The 23,702-nt window shown below is 41.8% G+C and overlaps 1 protein-coding gene across 3 annotated transcripts in view; it reads right to left on the bottom strand.

The window, feature by feature from the left end:
* The window catches only part of LOC121183214 (discs large homolog 1-like protein), a 96,231-nt gene that overhangs the window by 48,817 nt on the left and 23,712 nt on the right, over nucleotides 1-23,702 (bottom strand). Inside the window, exon 1 of one of the 3 annotated variants that reach the window (XM_041040173.1) lies at nucleotides 8,733-8,836. The exons of the other annotated variants lie outside the window; for them this stretch is intronic. Within the exon in view, the coding sequence (XP_040896107.1) occupies nucleotides 8,733-8,783 (51 nt within the window). The 5' untranslated portion in view covers nucleotides 8,784-8,836. Of the gene's footprint in view, nucleotides 1-8,732; nucleotides 8,837-23,702 lie in introns of those variants that run through there. 3 annotated transcript variants of the gene reach the window in all.

Here is a 23,702-nt window from a genome sequence, read left to right as displayed (position 1 = left end):
TCTGTCATGATTAGAGATGGGATTTGTTTTGGGGTTGGGTCGGGAGGTTATGATGTGGTGCGAAAGGCAGCGTCATTACACAACTAAACTTTTAAGGCCAAAAGGACTGAAAATTATGTGGATTGGGATCATTAGCATTTAAATTAATGCTGCACTAATTCATACTCTATGTTTCATGATGAATAGATGCTTGGATTTTACTTCAGGAGCCAGATGATGTAATGTGAGGAGAAAACATTTCTAAAACAAAGGAACACAGCACTGAAGTACCATCACTGCATCAAGCTGTTAAAGCTAATACGTTAACTAATAATTGCCTTCTTAAGCATACAGAGAAAGGAACAAGAGCCTCATCTTGGAGTCGTGTGTCTGGATGGCTGACAAATGCTGGGGAAATAAGTTAAGGGACACTTAGGGCTGCAGAGTCACTCACATTCAAAGCATCATTTAAATGAGTTCATTCGTCACTTCTTCTTGTAAGAAAAAAAAAGTATACCAGTGTCCATACAGGTCTGTCACTGAAACACTCTGGGGTAATACCATATAAGGAATCCACAGCATCTCAGTGGAGAGATATATCGTGTTCTTGATTCTTGTAAATAAAGCTGTAACTTCATACAGTCTGTCCAACTAAACGACGGCCCAAGGCTTGTTGAAGACCTGCAAGGGCTACCTGTCCCACAAAATACACAGTAGCACTGACTGTGAAGTGGAATGTTGAACCTACTATGCGAAAAACCTAACACAATATTCAGTAACTGCAAAAGCCTTTTCAACTTCCATGTAAGAGCAGAATAAAAACTGATGAGTGTTTGCAGTCTGTGTAGGCAAACTGAAGAGACAGAGAATCAAAGGGATGGATTTACTGCCTATTATACAATGAAACCCAAGAACACTGCTGTACTCACTTTATGAAATTATTTTATCTGGTGAAGGCCTGTTGACCAAAATGTTGTAAACTGAGTGAGTAAGTGAGCGACATTCTGTGGGATTTCTGGGTTTCTTCAGAAAAGATTTTTCTATCTTATGCAACTTTTTGGTGTGCAAGACGTTTGTCTGAAAGCCCTGAAAGATTATTTTGTGCTAAAGCTCATCACCAATTTGGGATATTTTGTGTTGTTCCCCCCTTTATGATTTAAAGTGATAAGATAGATGTAGTTTTAGCTCTGTAGCACAGACTAAAAACAAAGAGCACATCTCTGAAAGTAGCATTTGTTTGCTTTAATGTGCAATGAAGTACAATCCAATATCATCACTCATTATTCCAAATACCATATGCAGGGCTATTATATTCAGTAATGGAATTTGAGAGCTAGCAGTTGGGTCAGCAGCAGTAGAGGTAAGTCTTCTACACTGTAGAGCAGATCTCAGGTGAACCTCCTCCTCTCATACTAACTGTTGACCTGTGGAAGAGATCCTACTTGTGGGGCTGTTGGGTAGGATCACTTCCTCAGGTCAGAGCACACAGTTCAACAGTAACTGAGTGCCTCATTCATCATGGTGTTCAGACTACAATATGCTCTCTTTTCCCATCTATCCATGTCACCCTTTGAGTTTCATGCTTTCTGGTGAAACCCTAGCTTGTGCCCTGTTGGGTAGACTGGCTGTGCCTCGCCCTGACAGTGTGCCAAAGAATCAAAGTGAACTAATTCTGCTGTAATGGCATTCTCCGTTAAGGATACGGTCTCAGTGTGTGTTACAGATGTGTGTGCCACTCTGTCTCTTCCCCTCTCTATCTAGGTGTCTACTGTGTCTGCCTACATCGAGATCTCTTCCTCCATGACTTAATTAGAAACTGTTTTCAGAGTCCTGAGATGCCGCTATCTATCCATTCCAGGCATAGATCAAGGAGCTGCAGCCACTGCTGCGACACACCAGTGATTTAAAACTATACAGGCTAACTTCCAACACTGCAGTATCTATTTACAAAGTGCAGTGGCTGTTCATCAGTCCTCCATCCTTTCTGTAATTTATTACAGCAATAGGTTGTCCGCAGGCTCAAATCACAGGAAACACAGGCAATGCAGATACTGAGTAACTGTTTTGTTCAAAATTCCTCAGAAAGCAGTGAAAAACGCTCAATATAATTTTGCAGAGTCCAAAGTGACATATTAAAATCCCTTCTTTTACCCAAACAACACCAAAACCCAAAAACATTAAGTTAACTATGACAAAATTGTTTGTTATGACAAAGAAAAGCATCAAATCTGAACATTTAAGAAGTGGGCAACAACAAATGCTGACAACTGACTGATCAGTCTACAAACTGTTTCAGCTCTAAATTCCTTATTAACTGCAAACAAGGAAATTTGCTCCACCACAAGTCAAATTTAAGCCTCAAGTCTGAGCAAATCTTAGTGAGTCATGCTGTTCTGATGTGTTTTTTTAAAACCTTGAGGAACCAGCACATTGTTCAGATGTCCTAACACATTTAAACCAATTATAGTTTTGTTGCTTCAATGCAAGATTTAAAATCCAATAGTGAAGATGGCACAACTTGTCCTGGTGCGTCTGTTATAAACCTTTCTTATGGCAGACTCCTTACTCATTGCACCACTGATGGTGCTGAGGTTCATTTGTATCATAGGATGTCACAGATTTTAATTCCATTAAACTTTAATTTTAATCAAGAAGCACACTGATTGGCCTACAAGGAGGCACAACAATTACAATTAAAGAGGGACAGTATCACTTAGAAGCAACAAAGCTCCACGGCTGACTTGTATTCTCTGGGTAACAATAAATTTTCCAATTAAAATCTGTGCTTTACAAATTCTATTGTAATGGTCCTGTCATTTCCAGTAACACAACCATGTGTGACTGCATTACAAACGGTACTACTATGTCTCTGCCTGGCAATATCACACCAGCAGGCAATATTGCTGTGAGATAAAAACCTGACTCTCAGAAGGAGCAAAGATATGGAAATGCAAAGTTTTTGATTCCCATCATCATCATCATTTACATCCCGTTATGAAGTTTTCATGTGGTGAGCAGTGAGTGGGTCAAGCCTTCAGTAGTGTTAAACCATTCAGTTTTAATTACAGGAAGATAGATAGAGCTGCCATTATGTTGTGTTCAGCCTCATTAGTTAGTGGTCATATTAAGTGATTGCTCGTGGTCTGCTAATCTGTGTTGATTATATCAGCATAGACGAAGAACAGGCTGGAGGTAGGAGACTGCTGGAGAGGTAGGAGAGAGTGTGTCTGTGTGGAGACGTCTGTGTGAGAGTGTGTGTGTGTGTGTGTGTGTGTGTGTGTGTGTGTGTGTGTGGGAGAGAGCCGATATGCAAGCCTCATCCCACACACAGAAGGTGACGCAACACCTCACATACTCTCAAGCACCACAAATCTAAAGCACTACTCACTGCTACAATACAATGTGTGTGTGTGTGTGAGTGTGTGTGTGTGCATTTGCCTGTGTGTGAGCGCACACGAGTGAGTGATCGACCAAGCAAGTGAGCGAGTATACTAATAATATAGGTTTATATACACAATCCTCCACTGTTTTCCTTAACTCACACACACAAACAAACACACACACACACATGCCATGCTCTGCTTAGTGATCAGCATAGCAGCATCACCATAACAGCAGCTGATGCCGCCTGCAGTGCTGGCCAGCATCAGAGGAGGTTACCATGGACAACGGTGGTCCAGGCTGTAAACATTTGCACTAGCTCCTCCCACTGTTGACGTCACCTCCATACTATCAGCATTAATTGAAAAGATAGAAGCCTCTTGTATCAGGACTTCTTGTTCTCTAACTCAATTTTAGGAAATAAACTGATTCATTTAAAAGAAAACATGAGGGTTTTTCTTAGACTACGTGTGTTGCAGAACAAGATCAGGATCAACCAAAGACAGCAACACACATCAGTCATGGTGCCTTGAGGGTTTCAAACAAGTCTGAACACGTTAATGTTTCCAAGTCATTGCTTTTAACCTTCAAGTTGCTCTAGTATTTATTCCCAAATGATATCAGCACAGCACAGGCATAGCAGAACAGGGATACGCACCAATTCTGTGCAGTTCTGTGGTGTATAGACACAGAAAGGTGAAGGATACACCAATGTGACAGTACTACAAAAGAAAGGTTTCTTGTTCTCTTGTTTTATCCATCTTTGGCTCTCTTTATCTTTCCATGATTTTTGAAATTATCAGACTTTTGTTTCAGTTCATGTCCCAAAATTGGCCGTTTTTGTAAAATAAATGTATGGCCATAGCAAATGCATGCTCCTTCCCTTTCTCTAACTCCCGCATTGCTCCACTTCTACATGACGATGATGTAAAGTTTCTGAGTGAGCAAAGACAGTGGGAGGTGAAACTTCACAGTTATGGTGCGAAGACACAAAAATACAACTCTCTGGTTTATTACATACTGCCCACTCAGCAACAGATGATCTATAGAAGTAATGCTGCAGAATCTGTGATTAAGTTTCATAGTGTACAGGTATAGATGGATCCAGACCAGTGCAGCTAAATTTGCTGCCCATCGCATTGCAATAATACCACCACCAAAAAAAAGAAAACACAGATCTAAAGAAAGAGTGAAAACCAGAGAAGCCTACACATGCACAGTGGTATCCCATGAGGCACTTGGAGAGTGGAAAGTTTCCTTGGGCAGCAGAAGGATAATGAGCCGCTCTCTACAGGAGCGAGGTTTGTGTTGGGGAGAGTAGGTTGAACTCTACTGTACAAATGCACTTCGCAGTATTGACTGAGTGTTAATGACGTGTCTCCAACAAGTTTTCCATCTCAAAATGACCAGTATATATAAAAGACTTATGCAGACCTCATTCTAGAAAAAAAAAAAAATTACTGCTCATTGCTGTAAACCTTCTACCAAAACATGCTAATACCAAAATATGCTGTGATATTCATAGGTGACCTGCAGGGCTCTAAGCCAAACCCTCCGATGTATGGAATATCTTCCATAGAAGGGAGGAAGTTCACTACACTTCTCTTAACCTTTCTGAGGTTTTGCTGAGTGGGAACATCTAGTCTCAAGTCGCATGCAATTGTAAGGTTAAAAGAAAATGGAAGGCAGTAATACCAGTCTCACTTACTACTTTACTGTTAATGCTTAATCTACGCAACATCTGCTGAATTATTACAGTTTACCTCAAAACCAATCCCAATAAAGTGATTGATTAACTGATATGTAATATGAGTCTGTCAGCCGCCTTGATGCACACTCTTAAAGTTGATGGATACATTATTATCGAGGAGAGTAACGTGCATGATATACTCCCATTGCCTACATTGAGCTAATAGGCTATCATATTTCTCTCACAGTCCTAATCAATCACTAATTCTCTCCTTCAGTATCTCTCTCTATCTCCCATCTCTCCCACTCTGTCCATCCATCTCTACCTCCATTTCCTGAGACCACTAAACACCTCTTTAAGGCTTTTAGTGCCCTTTCCCATACCTCTGCTTTACCACTCATCAATTATACAGAAACAGGGTGGGGGCTATAAGGGAGAGGGAAGGCCACTGTTAGTGTCCACAACAAAAACAAAGGAAAAAAGTGAGGTTAACCCTTTATCTGTAATTACTTACACTAATGATCTCAGGTTGAGGAAACCGTATGAGATCTAATACACATCAATATGACAAAAACACAGTTCGTGAGGCAACATAAATTCTGCATTGTGCAAGAGATGGTAGAAAATCACTTCACTTTAAAGGGAGACAATCTAACTACAATTAGCCGCTGCTTAAAAATGTCACTATCAAAATATATAAACTAAAACCTGAAACAGAAACAGACAGGGCTAATAGCACACAGCATCAATACCATTACTGCCAGCAAGAAAGAGATTTTGCAATAAAATGCTGGCAGTCAGACAAACCACTATATCTGGACTCTAACATTTCCTAGATGTCTAAATGTCAAGTTGTTTTATGTCTGTGCAAGTTCTCATTCATCCAGGTCACTGTATCCGAAGGGTTGATTGAAGGCAACTGGACCTCTTGTTTGAAGCTTGAAGACGTTTCACCTCTCATCTGAGAAGCTTCTTCAGTTCTGTTCTAGAGACTGGTTGGAGAGTCCAAACAAGATGGACTAGATATTTTGATTAGTATGAGTAATGGTTGTTTGTGTGCATGTCTGCGTGTGTGTGTGTGTGTGTATACAGGTGAACAATGCACCTCCTCAGTGTTTACTACAACCATCAAAATCTAATATGGTCATGACTGAACTCTTACACACAGACACACAAACACACAGAAAAACACACAGCCACATACACACACTGCTTGAAATAGGAAATGTTGATTTGTGCTATGAGGCTCAAAATCGGCAAATCCAAACCACTTCCATCACAGTGTTAAAAAATAGCCTCTCTTTCTCCCATCAACAGGGGCCAACAGCTGTGTGTGTGCATGAGTGATTAGTGTAATGGCCTATCAGTCATGCAGTAAGTGCTTTGGACAGGAATATGGCAACACCTTGGGAAAACACAGGGCAGTATGATTACTGCAAAGGGGTTTGGGGGGGGGGGGGGGGGGGGGGGGGGAGTTAACTTTTTCCATGGGCTGAGCCGTAAATCTGCAGACAACTGTAAAAGTGCTGCAAGGCTGAACGATGTGAGTGGCGCCCCATCTATTCAGATCAATAATGCAGGTTTGGATCCAATAGAGACATTACTGCATTTGTCATCTGCAGTCCAAAAAGTGTGTAATTGTATGTGCACAGCAGGAAAATACATCAGCAGGCTTTCTATCATTCACACAAAGAAGTCTGTTGTTTTGTTCCGTCGCAGGATCTATTGTCAAAAATGCTGATTCTTTCAAACTAAGAGACAAAATCCTCTCTCAAACAGATCTGATGAAACCAGTCAAAATGTGAATTAATGAAATATATGTTCTTAACTGTACTGTTACATACTCTCTGTACTTACCTATCTGTAACTATTAAGATTGTCACAAGAATATTTTTGATGCTTTTTTGTGCTCATGTACTCAGGGTGTGAACATACATTTTAACTTAACCCCGGTTGAAAGTTTTCACAGGTCCAAACTCAAGCACAAGAGCAAACTCTGGGCATCAGCCAAGTATGTCACCAAATGATTACTGCAATTTTCTTAACCGTAAGCTCAAATACACATTTTGCTGAAGCTTTATCTGAGGGGTGAAGACACTTTTAGGAGGAATCCAGTATCAGCAGTTGGAGTTCGGGTGGGACCCAATAATGGCCGATCACATCAGCTCACAGCAGCAGTTTCCTAATGGTCTGCAAGTTCAGACCAGCTTCTCCTCAGAGAAAACTGCTCTTCTCACAGAGGTGCAGAGTGCAAGGCACAGCATCTTTAATATTAATAAGCAAGACCCCAAATACTCTACCAGGGGCATTTGAGCTGCATTTTTAATGCACATTAAAAAGTTTAGAAGACCACACTTACACATCAAACAAACCTACGTTAAAGCAATTTAAGTCATTTTGAAGATTTCTCTGTGTGTACAAAATGTGTGCTTGGTTTCTGGTTGGAAAAGGTGCTTGGGATTTAAGAAGAGCGGACTTTGATGCATTATTGAAATTTGCATAATGTAATTACTGTGGTCACAGAATCATTTTTGCAATATTACAGACGTGGTAAAGAGAGGCCTCTTTCAAGAGGCTTAAGACAACTTAAAACTGTTTACTGCAGACAGTGGCTGCATCATCTGTCAACATCAGAGGGACCCCATGTTATGATCCTCATAATGTAAGTAGCATTCCTATATTTCCTTATCCTTAGTGGGTTGTTGAACTGCTTTGGTTATTAGTTAGGCAATTTATGCAAGCTGCTGTGCAATCCCTGTGTTTACATTCATTTACTTTTAGTGGAAATGTATTTACTACACGTTCCTAAAAAGACTACTGAGTCTGACTTGAAATTCTTTAATGTTGTCTTTACTTTTAATGCTCACATACAGCATTAATGACTTGAAGGTGGAGAAAAAATAAGCAGCCTAAACTGACCAATCACTGGTCCTGTGGTCTCCATGTAGTATCTCCATTAATGCTGTATCCTCGACATGTAGTTCTAGTAGACTTTTGAGGAGGCACATGTCAACTATGGTGTAGCCACAGCTTCTAACTGCGTAGACTATGTAGTAACCTTTTAACACAGAACTATAAAACCCATCTTAAGTCAGTAAAGCAACCTGTGTATTTTATTTAAAGCAGATACAAATCCACATTACATACAAACATTCATAGATTTGTTGATTTCCTAACACTCATTGTACCTTAAGGTAATAAAAGAATCCTATCATCACGTGAGTTACACACCTTCTGTTTCCATGGTAAGAGTTTGATTTCAGTGTCGTCTTTGTAGCTAATGCCACTGCTCAGCTAAATGATGGCTTTACCATGGCAACACACTGGCTCTCTGGGTCTCATACACTATGACAGAGCTCATTTCCATGACAACATTATCAAAAATCTCAAACACAAATAGAAAGCTGCTTCAACTTCAATCTAAATCCTTCCAGCCGCCCCTGACTGCCCCCCTGTTTTTGGCTAAGAAACTGAAACTCGAGAATGTTTGCTAATATAATGACCAGTCTCATGTATGCACGTATACACATACACCACACACACACACAGACACACACACGCACACACCACAACAAAAACCCAGGTTAAGTTACATGCTTCCCACCCTGATCCCCTACCACTCCTCAAGCATAAAGCACACACAAACACACACACACACACAGCCTGTGACGTGTGTTGTTACCTGGCTAGCAGTGATACAGTCTGTGAAGGCACTCCTCCTGGAGAAGAACATAAGGAGCTGCTGCCAGCGAGAGGAGGACGTGGAGGGGGAGGAGGAGGCAGGAGAGGAGGTGGAAGGGGAGGAGGTGTGGGGAGGTGCCAGCTCTTCCGAGGAGCCCCGCTTGGGCCCCAGCTTCTGTTTGACTCCTAGCCCCGCCCCTTGACCCCCGGACGCCCCACCCACCCTCGCACTGCGGGGGTACAAGGTGTTGTTGCCGAAAATATAGTTCATCGTCTCTGCTGTCTGCTCTTCCTTTAGACAGACAAGATAGAGTTCATGTTGTAGCGCTTCTCCACTGCTTCATCTCCAGTTTCTCTCCTCTGTCGCTCTCTCTCTCTCTGTCTCTCAAGCTCTCAAGGTGCTGCTGTCAAATACAGAGTCCAGCTCTTCCCTCTTTCCCTCTGTCACCAGTTTCAACTAAAGATTATGTTGCTATTGTTGATAATTTCATCTTGTCGGTTTTCTTATATTAATCTCTTTCTTTTCCCTTTTTTCTTCTTTAGCTCCCTCAGGAACAAGAGAGCAGCTGGCAGATCAAGTGATGAGGAGGAGGAGGAGGAGCTGGAGGAGGAGATAGAAAGTGCAGGGCAGGTAGACAGAGTCCTCTCAGTTTTGGAGCATCAGTCCGTCTGTCAGGGTCTTTGTACATCTGTCCACCCATCAATCCATCTGCCGGTCTGCCTTTGTTGTCCATCCATTTGTCCATCATCCCATCTTCTCTCTAGCCAGGAGAAATGTCCAACATCTCCATCTCTGTTAAAAATGTCCAAAATCTCCTCTCTTCAACTCCTTTCTTTCCTCTCTTCAGAGAGAAGACAGAGTGAGGAGAAGCGTGGGCCAGGCAACGACAGGATATGAGGATTGATTATTTAAGGGAGTTCACTCTTTCTCTCTGCCTTTCTCCACCCCACCTCTTCCTCTTTCCCTCCCTCCTTCTCTCTGAGTCCTAGGAGATGACCAGTCAATCTCCCCTCTGTCACTGTGTGTGCTCCCATTAAATATGGAGGGAATAGGGGAGGGAGGGATGGGTGGCTGGATGGATGAAAGGAGGGAGGTGGAAGGATGCAGGCGAGGAGGAGAGCATCTGAAGTAGGTGGATGGTTGGAAGAATCATTCTGCAACTCTTCTGTTTCTCCTCCCCTCCCTCCTACATCTCTGATGCCGCTCTAAGTCTCACTCTCTCTTCTCGTCTCTCTATCAGTACATTATTCAGTCTCTCTTTTCCACCCAGTCTTTTTTCATCCTATCCCCCCCTCACCCTCTGTCTCTTTCTCTCTATCTCTGTGTCCCTCTCTCTCTTTCTCTCTGTCTGTCTTTCAGCAAATTGTCTTTTCCAGTCTTTTATTGGAGCTGCAACCCGACGCCTCTCTCTCTCTCTCTCTCTCTCTCTCTCTCTCTCTCACTGTCAGATATCATTACTGGTACAAGCCACGCCCCTACATTCCAGCCAGCCAATAGAATAATAGAGCACCCCCCCCCCCCACACACACACACACACACTTCAAATATACACACCCTCAAACATGCATGCACACACAAACATGTGCAATGATGCCTGTTGCAGGTTGAGGAGGAGACGAAGTAGGAAACAGCTGATGGCCACAGAAGAACGGACTGAATTCTAGCACTGGCTAGACAGATAAAAGATAAAAGTATTCTTAGGTATGTGTGCATGTAGATGTGCTCAGGTGTGTATGTGAGTGTGTGTGTGTGTGTGTCTATGTGTGTAGGAGAAAGAGAGAGAGAAGCAAGAGGGAAACAAGAGAGATGTTCACCCAGTAACAACAATTCACACTGAAGTGTAGTACAAGCAGGTATGCTTCTGGCATGTGTGCACATGTGTGTGTGTGAAAGTACATGCATGAATCTGTTGGTAAGTTTGTTGTTTATACATGTGTTCATGTGTGTGTGTGTGTGTGTGCCGGAAAGAGATCTTCTCCTGAGGCTGTTTCCAGACACTGCAGCACCCACCTCTCCCACACACTCTCACTTACTCTTTCTCATGCACACACACATGCATGCGCACACACACATACACACACACGCACACACATACGCACACACACACACGCATAGACCATGACTCCAGAATGGAAAACAACAGGCTGTTGCTGGGCACCGACTGAGATAAAAGAAAAGAGAAGGCAGGAGAGAGGAGAGGAGAGGAGAGGAGAGGAGAAAGTAGACAATCAGGCTAGCAAGTGTCCTCACAGCATCCCTCAAGCATGGCATAAAGGCCTAGAGGCTTTAGCATGCCTGAATTTGCTAGAATGTCTGGGCCAGAGGCAAGCTAAGTTAGTGAGCAGCCAGGCTCGTAGCTACCTTCATCAAGTAGGGAACTCAGACTGGCACTGGCTGTACTTACTGGTTCACTGCCATAACTTAACTAATCCATTTCCAGCAGTATCCCCTAGCATCTGAGGTAGGTTAGCCTACACAGCTATCGCAGCCTCCCGGAGGATTAGCCACAGATGGAGCAGGACCCCTGTCACAGCTTCTGTCTGTGTTTCCTTGGGAACTGTATCTATGGCAACAGCTTTCAGAGTCCTGAAATACACCTGATACTGGCTGACTAATGTGTTTTGTCCTAAGATCTGAATATAGTAGATAACACTGAGGTTTCTTATGTTTTTTATTATCAAAATATGAAGGAAACTCGCTTACATGTGACAGGGAAATAGAGTGGTGGAGAGTGATGGAGGATTTTCAAAGCAGCGTCTTCCTCATTTTGAATCACCCTACTTTTCAAAAGGTTTCTGTGACAACCGCTTGATGTGGTTTGAATCTAAGATTCAGGCTGGTCGAGCTAAGCTACAAAAGCTTCTACAAAAGCTGCCAGTCCTATAAATCACAAATCTTTGACTATCCACACCACTAGCAAGTCACTGAAGTTCCCTAATTTCCTATGACCAGCCCAAATAATATGGCTCTTGTGGGGACAATCAACACAGCTGCTGGCTAAAAAAAGGTGATTGCGACTGACAGATTCAGGCTGATTCACATCAGCCTGACTTAGCAAATCAGAATTTTATGACATTCAATCAAATAGATTTTTGGCTATGTGAGGGGCATGGCCTGAGGATAGGCAAAGACTGAAAGATCTCAGCAACTACTGGATGACATTTTGCACAGACATTCAGGTCTGCATGCTAACAGGCTCAACTAGGATGGTACACATGTTAAACATAATGCCTGCTACATTACATGTTATCATTGTCAATGTAAGCATGTTAGCATGCTAACTTTAACTTTAAACAGCATAGATACAGCCTCACACAGAGCCTCTAGCACAGCTGGAGACTGTTTTCCTGTTGTCCACTTTGTCACAGTAGCAGAAAAGTTTGCAGTCGGTTAAGGAAGTGCAAAATGACTTCAACACTTAGCCCAACACATAAGCTGCTGCTGGTGGTAAGATATTAGATAAATGCCCCCTAGTTAACAAACTCTTTCTAAAACAGCACATAAGCATGACGAAAACTGTGTGGCTGCAGAACACAACGCTGATGCAACCTGAGCTTCTCACAATGCCCACAATCAGTCAGAACAGACAACATATCAATCATGTTGCCCACAGTGCGAACACACAGTAAGAAGCTATCATCGTAGCTGCCATAAATTACAACTGGAACCATATCATTAGCATCTGTCAGTCACCCTCTACAGCCAGTCTGTCTGCAGCTAGCCACCACAACAAAAAATACAAACCACAGACATGTCAGCTGACACAGCAACAATTCAGAGACACACTGGCCATATCACAACCCTTATTGTGCTTCTCTCTCTTTCACTTTTTCCTCCTCTCTCCCTCTCTCTCTCTCCAGTCAAATGTCAGCCAGTGAATGCCAGCTCTATTAATATTTTAGGACCAATTAAATAAAAGCACACATCATGCATGTTTAATGTCTGACTGCTGAGAGAGCCAACTTTACCCTTCCATCCTCTACAGGTAGGCCAGGCTAGCGATAGATTGCCTTGCATACTAATGCTGTGTTCACTTTTTAACAAATTATTTGCTGCTCCTCCTGTCCTGGCTGTGGGCCCTCCACAGACCGGACCACAACCTACTTTGTGTCCCAGCTTAGAGGGCTCTAGTGTGCCCTGTAGGCACAGTAACCCAGTATTGATGCAGTTATGTATGTTTGGCTCTAATACATACTTGGGGTGTCATCCCTACTGATTTATAGCAGCTGACAGAGACTGAACTGCAAATATAAGAACTAATAATAAGAGCTGTTAATATTTCATTAGTTTGAATTCTGCAGAAGTATTAACATATTTGTTTTACTAGCACTTTTCAGGTGTTCAGCCAAAACTGAAACACAGTTTGAACTTCTGTTTCCCTTGTCACATTGTATTAGCTCACCTTTAACTTTAACATGACTGTCAATAAAATTGTAATAAATTATGAACAGCCATAAAGGGACGCTGATGGAGATCTATACTGTGATCTATTCTAGTAGTTCCTAACCATTTTGGCTTCCCCCCAGTCCTTCCATTAGATCCCTTTCAAATTCTGGTAAGGTCTATTTTGATCAATTTTGATTTATCCAGCCCCCCTGGTAATTGCTGGAGTTATAGCTAAATAAACATAAAGCACAACTGAGCAAGCAAAGTACCTGACAGATATTTAGCCCCTGAGATCTGAGTGTTTGGGGATGGGCTGGGTTTCCTCACTCACTTTGAGATTTAAGGTACCTAATATCAATGTTTCTATGATGACAACGAGTCAAATTTCTCTGTGTAATGTGAAAGGAGCTGCTTGTTGTTGTTGTATAATAACAACACAAAGACAACACAAGTATTTGTGACATATTGGCTGATTTGATACTGGTTTTAATGCCTAACAGTTTTTTAATTTAATATATTGTTTTTATAGTCTGTCTCTATGGTTGAGTATCCTAATACTCACGGGCACATTTACTGTGACAATGTTTTTCACAGTGCTTTGGTGAAAGGTGGATTGACTTTTCGGGTTGCACCTGTCCTGATTGAAAACACTGATTAAATTAATATTTCTACTTAAGTTACCTTGTTAGCTGATGAAATTTCACTCTGCTATGTGGCAAGATACCAACAACAACTAGGTGAGACGACATGACAAGTGAAACACTAGATGCCTCGCCATCTTTGCTCTACTTAAGAGAGACAGCGTGGAAAGTTCAAATTTTATTGCTAAATGCTAAAATTATAACAAGCTACTCAGTGCCCTAAGGGTCAGGGCCAGCTAGTTCCATGCTGTTATCGTCCACACATGCACAGGAACTGATTTGATTGTCTTTTCAGGCTGGTGGCAGAAATCACTATACACCTGTTAAATGTTACAATACGCTCAGTGTAAAGGTCTTACTCGCTCTTAATTTCTATTACTGTATAGCAGCAGGAGGGAACAGAGATTCATTGGGGAGGAGTGATTTGTCTGACAGGGTGATTAACAACCAGAAACAAATCTACCCTTTGTCTCTGTGTCTGTCTGCCTGTAATTCTCCCTTTATCCCATCTCATGCCACTCCCTGGCCCTCTCTGTCTTTCCTTCCTTCCTAATTATCTACATTAGCTAAATGACTAAGAGCCACTAACCTCCTCAAGTATGTATGTCTTACTGTTTGTGTGTAGACAGCAAATGCCTTTTTAGTGTTTCTCCCCTCTCAGTCTACAGTAGATATAAATTTTGTCAAGTCAATTATACTCCTGCAGCATGGGATGCATTTACCCTCAAGTCTACTTCAAACTGCCCAGCAAGTTTGTCAGTACTCATCATAATAAGTCCCACTATTATCTTTATAATCTTCTCTTCTCTGTCCCAATATTATGCAGTCATCATGCTCACTATTAAACATTTTGACTAATTCGGCTCAGTCAGGTCTTGATTTGTGAAGGCACCACACACTATTAGCTTTGGCCTCTGCTGCCTCCTGCAGCTGATAACCTGTAACAACATGTAGACTGAGAGGGTGAAATTGGAGACTGACTCAGTTCTCTTCCCACAGTGAACACTGTGTACACAGACTCAGAAAAAAGACTCAGCACAGCTGAGCTGAAAATTAATTCTTTCTGATGCTTTCCAGCCTCCGAATTTCTAGTGATTACACACAGGTCTGTTCATTGTGTAATCCCCCAAGCAGCATCTTTTGTCAGACCAAGTACAAGCAGACACAAAATGTCACATCAGACAAACTACAAATAGGGCATCAATAGTGACAGCATTAGCAGGCTCTGTGTTAACTTGGTCCAGAAAACCAAAACCAGAGAGCACAAGAGCATCAAAGTAACACTTTGGTTTTGAATTCAGGAGACAGCCCAGAGGATGTGGCGAAGCAGATGTATGTTCATTTATATACATAAAAGGAAAGTGTGAGCATGCTGCAGAACTTGTTTCTCAAATATGCAACATGTAGCATTTTTAATAGTCAGCATACTGAGCAAATGATTGCGTAATTAACAATGAAACTAGGTACATTTACTATAAACAAAGGACACAGACTAATGATATTGCTTTGCTATACTGAACCATGATATTAAAATAATCCCTTCCCTCCTTTTGTCTCCTTTTTCTAAAAATGTTGGAAGTTATTTTTCTTTCAGTATTCATTCTTTCCACCATCTGCCTCTGAGACCTCTGGCTCTTTTGTACCACTTGCACAGAGGAAAAGTGTCCTTTTAAGGTTTTCTGTCTTATTAACAATTTATTGATATTAAAATGCTACATGGAGCACTTTCTGTGAGGTGTTGAGACATGATGTCTGTAAATTTCAGCCAGTACAACAACTGCGGTTCCCACAGATTCAAGAATCTTGGGCAATCTGCAGAAACGTCTCACGAAACACAAGAAATTAATAAAACGTAAAAAAAATAAAATAAAACAAAACAAATAAAAGGCATGCTCATATATCCTGAACTTCAAAGACAATAAACGACTGAAAACATAATTTCACAAACGAGCAAAGCAACGAACGCATGCGACAGGCTCAGAGGCAAGTTTACCTGGTAGTAGGCGTGGCTTTGTGAATAGAGGGAGGAGAAAGGCGGGGCAGGAACTTCGTTCAGCCTCTCTCCCTCTGGGTGAGGCCACGCCTCGTCATCAAAGGGAACCTCAGGAGATTCTACCTACGATGTACAGAAACAGCTCAGCATGGTGCAACACCCACTCTCGGGCACACTGATCATCAGTTACTGATGTAACTGTGACTAAGTTTTCTACAATATATTTCTTTCTTTGCACATTAGCACAAAGCAGAAAAAGACAATGCAACTCTGTAAGACAAAACTATGCAAACTATGCAAAAATTCTACTCTAATATTTTAGGTTCTTCACTGAGACTTTCAATGAAAAGCTATGAATCAAAGCTATTCATTTATTTAACTGAAAAATACAGCTGACAATATGAGTTGTAGATGAAGGGAAAGGAAGGAAAGAAAAGTCTTCTGTGCAGTACTTTAAAAAATATATGCTACATCACAACACAGGATGTGATATATTGTGACCATTGATTATTTATATGATAAAGAAGTAACACAAATGTGCACTTAAGATAAATTGCAGAGAGGAAGAGGGAGGAAGTGCACGAGTGTGTGTGTGTGTGTGTGTGTGTGTATTTGAGAGAGAGTAAAAGAAACAGAAAGAGGGGTGGTAGAGAAAAAGAAAGAGAGAGAGAGAGAGAGAGAGAAGGGGACATGTACATGGAGAGAACAAGATGGCAGGCCCATCTGTCATACAGAAGAAAGCCAGATCCAGCACCTGTGGTCATACACACACATTCATATAAACACACACACACGCCATTTGGGAGGGAGGAGTTCTCAAAATAACCTGAATACCAAAATACACCAGAAGCAACACACCACATTCATCACAATATTCACAAGTTCTTTATCACAGATTTTATCTATGCTTGTCAGACAGGTGATGGTGAAAGGGGCCTGTTTGTAAAGAGGGAAGATGATGATGATAATGATGATGATGTGTTGTGTGGTCTTGGCCAGGATATGGAGACCTGTACGCCATGAAGGGAGTGGAGTGAATGGGTTAAGTGCAGATGCCAGCCTATAAAGACTACAGCTAAAACTCTTTAGCTGCAGTTCCATCGATGGAAATGATGGACAGATAAAAAGATAAACGAATCATTCCATCTATCAATAAGTGGATGACTGCATCTTGTGCAAATACGTCAATCACATCAAGAATACCCACATGCACCTCAGTGATTTCATCAGTGAAATGCTTAGGGATTGGAAGAGATGGACAGGTGGCATCCAACCACTAGGTGGAGCTACACACCAATACTTCATCCGCTATACCGACAAAATGAACTGCTTCACTTATGTCCAAAGCTTTCCCAGCAGACAAACTTTGAACTTGTAGTGACTTCCAGCTGAGTCAGTGCAGATACAAACAAATGACAGTGTATAATGACTTAGAACTGACACACCACTAACACACAGTCCTCAGCTCTGACTGCCAGCAGCGAGCTGGAGGCCGTTGTAACTTACCCAACACACACACACACACACACACACACACTACAACTACAACTACCAAGAACATAAGAGTTGATTTAATAAAATAAAACACGTACTGTTAATCACTCATGCCAGAAATTAGACAGGATGACATATAAGTGGGGGATGAAGAGGATGATAGAGGGAAGAAATACAGAAAAGAGACATGAGGACATTTTATTTTCTAATGTCTGTCAGCTGTTTAAAAGTCACTGTAAAGCTTTTAATGGTTTATATCTTGAAAAAACAGAGGCTTTGTCTGAGAGACTGACAGAGAAGCCAAAGAAAAACCATTAGGTTTATGGCACTTTGAACATCTTATTTCCTAGCTTGTAATTCAGTGTGGTAGCAAGTACTCTGTAATTCTTAATTTGCATATTCCCATGTAATTTTAATGGACTAAGGGCCTGCTTTTGTTACACCCCACATAAAAAGACTATAACGATAATTTACCAGACACAAGTAAAATATACAATTCAAGGAACACGAATATAAAGCAGAGAAGAAAAAAGTCAAGAAAAGATAACATTCACATTATGGAGCATAATGAGGCGTGTGTGTTGATGTGTATGTTAAGGGATGAGTGTGCACGTGCAGCAGGGCAACCAGCGTGTGCGTGTGAGTATGTGAGAGTGTGTGTGGTCGGAGCTGTGCGAGTAGAGTGATGTAAGCTCTAATCTGCAGACAGATACAGCCCAATCAACCAAAATAAAAAGATTACCAGGCTACACTGTGCGATTATGAGCGTGTGTGAGCGAGATAGAGAGGCAAAAGAAAGGGAGACATACAATGAGCCAGCCATACAGACACAGGATGAGTGCAGAAAGGAGATCGTAATGGACCTCATTACTAAAAAATGGGACAAGCATTCGACTGAATCCCTGCATGCACAGTTCTGCAAAAGTATTCTCCTGGTACAAAGAAAGGCTCTATGCATGGAAGCAAATTTAGGCCAGTATCCTTGACTTCTAAGTACTTTCAAAAAAGACCTATCTAATTTTGGAGCCATTTTGAAACAGGTCCACTTAGGGCCGTCTGAACTTGAATTTAAAAAGGAGACACCTGTGCCACCTTGACCAATGCTGTTTAAAGTCATCAGCTTCAAAAACAGAGGATGATGCTGTCAGACTTCATATCAGACAGCCACAACATAAACCTAAAACATTTCCCTGCTGCTGGCTTAAAATCTTCTCTCATTATCATGTCAGTTTTTTTCATGGACTAACAAACGGGCTTAATTTAAGTTTGGCTGCTGAAAGTCCAGGGTTCCCAGAGCAATTTACAGAGAGCCTGTGATCAAACTGGAAACAAAAGAGGAGCCTGTCTAATATAAATTATGGTTATACACTACTAATTTGCATCAGTGCCTAGACATTTTTTGTAATCAATGTAAAAAACTTTGTTAATGAACATATCTGGCAAGTTGCTAAATATTCATAAGAAATAAGTAGAATCTTCAGCACTTCAGCACGGCTTAGGGAAAGATTGTGTTCTTGGTTTAATATAGTCATAGTCAACGCTGACTTGAAGCATGAGAAATTATGCATTTACTTTATTAATATTTAACTGAAAACCACAATCCTTCCCTAACCTTAAACACACCCCAGTCTCTGGTGTCAAACTCCTGTGCTTTGCATGCCATCCACCCACCCTGACCATTTCCTTACGACTAGTGTGCGATAGAAGAAAGTAACACTTCATTTCCTGGAAAAAACAACACTCCCACCAAACCCAGTCCAGGCAGCAATTTCATTTCCCTCAAAACACAACAGGCAAAACAAATTAGCAGAATATAAATATAATTTCTTGGAGACAGGGTTGGGATTAAAATATTCTCTCATGCCCAAATAAATTTACACATTTATTCTAGACCAAACTAAATCTAAATTACCAAATTCTTCTGATATTATAAACAGGGTTGGTTTCAATATTAATATTTGCAAACAGGAAAGCTGGGCTGTCGTTTCAATTATGATTTGGCCTTTGAGTCAAAATTAGAAAGAAAAAAAATCAACAAAAGATTTCTCAGAACAGTAAGAATACTTTGCCTCAAATAGACGGCATTTGTCATCAGAGTTATTTTGACACATAGACACACACAGACTCGTAATCCCTTCAGCGAACACGATGCAAGTGTGAGCCCTGAGCCACGTGTGTGTTACTAAAACAGTGACAGGTAAACTAGTAGATGCGATGGGGACAGATTGACAGACCATAATTTACAATCCACGTGTGTGTGTGTGTGTGTGTGTGTTGTATGGCCACAGAGAGGTATGTCCAGACTTAGTTACCTGAGCAGGTGTGATGTGTGTGTGAGTGACGTATCCGTGAACGTGTTGAATCTGAGACAGCTGCCGCTCTGCCACCTGAACCAGCTCCGCCCCCCGCAGGTCACCGTGGCGACCGAGAGATCCGTCCCTCCCCAGCGATCGTTCCCTTTCTCTCTCCATGGTCCCAGTGCCCCCTCCCTCTCTCCTCCAGGTCCCCGCCTCCCTCCCCTCCCTCCCCAGGGTCCCTCCGTCCCTCAGCTCTCTGGCTACTCCCATTGGGTGCTGATGGCAGGGGTGTTGGTGGAGTTTTGGGGCGCCTGGTGACGCCCCTTCCTCTTCTTGATACCGATACTTCTATAGTGAGAAGAGAGGAGGAGGAGGAGGAGGAGGACAAGAAGGTGGGAGGAGGAGAGGAAACCAGGTGGCATTTAAAAGAAAATGCCGGTAAGGGAAAGGAAGGAAGACCCAGAAAGAAACAGAGAAAGTGACACAGGAAGAAGAGGATGGGGATGGATGGAGAGATGAGGTATAGGAAGGATAAAGCAGGAAGCAGGAGAAAAAAAAAAGACAGAAGAAGAGAAAGGTTAGTTTAAAGATAGGTATAGACATAGAAAAGATTTAGTCAAGCTGGAAAAGAAGAGAATTAGTGCAAACTGCAACCAGCATGAAACAGCATAGCATAGAGTGTATGTACATGTCTGAGTGTGTGTGCATTCATGTGTGTGTAATAAGATGTTTTCATAGTACAGTTTGTGTGTGTAAGCACATGGGGCGGCCCAGGTGTACACCCAGCATGGCAGTAATTGTTTCCTGAGCTTCCTGTATTGTACATAGAGTATGCACAACCAACACAAACTCACACGATAAATATATACACAAACACACACACACGCTGGACTTGAAACAGAAGTTTTTTCGACAAAACGAGATGCAAAACTGAACGAGGACAGCGAGTGGGAGACAAGCCTGCCTCAGGGAATAACTGTTTCTTTCTCTGCTCCTCATCTCTCAATACCTTCGTCATTACTCTTTGCCTTCCACATCTACAATTCGCACTACGCTAAGTCGCACTATTTCTTCTCCGTCATCTCAATCCGTTTTCCCACACAGTCTCACTTGCTTCTCCTCATCTTTGAAAAAAAAAAAAAAAACATTTTGATTTTTTTTCTGCTTTACTGGACAGAGTACAGTGCAGAGAGTCAGTGAAGCTGAGGGGGCAGAGATGTCGGGTACTTAGCTCCTTTTGAATCTGTGACATTGTGGTTATGTGGTGTGGATGTTTGCCGGCTGAGCTGCTGAAAGCAGAAGACAGCACCTTGTTACACTGTTTGCACAGGAAGAATCGCTCCTTCAAGGAAGTGCACTAATGAGGTGAATCCCAGTAAAAGACTTTATCCCTCATTAATCTGTCTTATTAAAATTAAACCAATCAGGAAAAGAAGATACTGAGAAAGAGAAGCGTATAAGTTCTACAGGATTTTCAAAGCTTTGAGACAAATGGGATGTGGATTCTCTGATCATATCAAGGCCGAGATAACAGCGTAATTTCAGCTAAGACAGATAATACAGTGCAGAATAGTCACAAAACAAAGTAGACTCTAGTCTAGTGACTCATTTCATAAATTCAAGGCATATACAGGAGCACATTTGAGGGATTTGTCGAACTCGCTTGCAATCTCAATCTGATTGCACCACAGCTGAACACTTGTATGAGACACATCAGCTGAGAGTCTTTTTACATCATAATCTATACAAGTGTAGAGATGTCAAAACAAGTGCTGTAGCAAGCTGATCCATCTTTAAGACTCTAGCCATAAACAAGAGATGTACATGAAGGGGAGGAGGGAGACATTTAATGCAAGGTAAGGACAGATCACAGGCTGAGCCCAAAAAACTAACTTTCTGAACTAGTGTGAGATTTAGGAGTCATTTTATGGAGTACTGAAAATTCAATAAACAGGGCTAAACTGACACCACTATCAGACAGATACGGCCTGCAGCTTTGACAAGAGATAGATTCACCTCCCCTGCAGAGAGACAAACAGTCTCACAGTCAGTCCCCGTTAACACGACATTTGACCTTTTTATTTGCTTTCTCTCTATGTAGCCAACAGAAATCCAGAGCTGACTTCTCTGAGTCTGTGTGTGTTTATTTATCAAAAACCTGTTCTCACAATCACCGTCTGGGATGTCACCACACATCTGGTGATGAAAAGCTGCTTCCTAAGGTCAGTCATTTCGTTTGTGGTATAATATTTTAGAATTGGCCTCAAGTTATTGAATGAATGTGAGTCAATGACTTACATTCTGCAAAAAACTACAAAAGCTAGTGAGCCTGTGTGATTTATCATACAACTCCCTCTGTGTCTCTACATCATTAACTACACAGCCCACAGTCCTAATTAAACTTCTTTCCCAAGACAGAAATTTAGACATTTTGTGTAGGCCCACACAGTTTGTAAAACACTGTGTATTTCTCTTGTCAGGACTTATTTACTAACAAACTTAAGTATCCTTGATTCAAAAGACTTAACATCAGTTGACTCAATGTAAGTAATAAGCCCATGATGTTTTCACGCTCATGTTCAAACAAACAGTTACAGACAGCAAGCACGGTGCTGCTGCTCAACGCAGTATTAAAGCACTATCACTACATTTGACCCTACATACATCAGCTAAGTCCTGGGAATTCAAATAGACGTGGCTGTGTGTGCTCTCCCCCTGCTTCTCCTGCTGCATATTTTAACCTCATTTACACTGGGATTGGGAGTAAACATGACTCTGACAAAATGTAATGATCTGAACCTGTCTCGTGCCCTACTGCACATTTCATTTGCTCTCCGCCTCTCGCTCTGATCTTTTCATTCACTGTCGACTCCCTAATTAGTCAGAGATGCCTCAAAATAATCCTGAAAACAGGGGTTGAACGGCCAGGCACTAAGACCCCGAAGAGACCCTGGCTCACACTGCTGTCACAACACGGCTGCTACTGCCCTCTGCACTCACACACACACACGCGCGCACACACACACACACAAACACTCACAGCTAAAATCCTATTTTTGGGGTTTTATTTTCACATGATACAAGAGCACCTCTGAATGAATTGATGCATGAATGTACAGAGGCACCAAATATGTCTGTTTTCACATCAAAGTGTGTGTATATGTGTGTGTTCATCTGCTTGCTTGACTAGCAAGGGCTGAGCATTCCTAATCAGGACTGTGCCTGCAGAAACCCTGCTGAACACAAACGTACACACACATGCACACACACACACCCAGAAACACACGCGTGCACGAGTGAACTAAGACACAGACATGTACTAGGATGCTGAATCTGCTCCCAATCTAGTCACGTTTCTCTGGCTACGCAAGACTGGCTGACACACTAACACATGACAGCCACAGTGTGTGTGTGTGTGCATGTGTGTGTGTGTGTGTGTGTGTCAGAGTGAAGCCAGGCGTTAGTCACGCTTGGTGAGATATGAAAGAGCAGGGGATCCTCTGCCGTGAGGGACTTCTCGCACACACACACACGTGCCTTCATCTTTCTCTCTTTCTCTATATCTTTTCATTCTCTCTGTCTCTCACATCACGCTCTCTCAGGCTTCACTGGCATGAAGTGCAAAAGTACCTTTTGCCAAAGCAAGAACATGAGGTAACAGCTGATGACCACATTCATTTAGCAGCAATGACAAAGTGACAGCGAACGGTTCGATCATTTAACAAGTTGGCCAATCACTAAATCGATGCACACATTTATTTTCTTCACAGCTTTCACTTAAATTGTAACCGTGTAAAGAATGTGTTGCTGTGTTTGCACTATTGCCACTATTGGCACATTTTCTTTCCCACCTACAGAATAATTACATTTCTTTCAAGTATAATATGCAACTAATATACTCAATTTCCACCCCACGACTATCTGGTAGTAAATATCCCACCATCCCAATGTGATGTGGGTTACAAAGAAAATAGCATCACAGTAATAATTATACACAGGCCATTTGGACAGAGCATTTTCTGTTTTCAAAACTTTTTAAAAACTTCATCAGTATCAACATGGGATTAAAATGCAAGATCAACTTTCATTTTAAGTACAGTATGAATGAAAAAAAAACAGCACAACATGACAATAAGACATTCAGTTCCTAAATTAAAGC

Source organism: Toxotes jaculatrix, chromosome 6 (genome assembly GCF_017976425.1).
Source record: "Toxotes jaculatrix isolate fToxJac2 chromosome 6, fToxJac2.pri, whole genome shotgun sequence".
Classification (NCBI taxonomy): domain Eukaryota; kingdom Metazoa; phylum Chordata; class Actinopteri; family Toxotidae; genus Toxotes; species Toxotes jaculatrix.
This window is presented reverse-complemented; position numbering and strand designations above follow the sequence as displayed.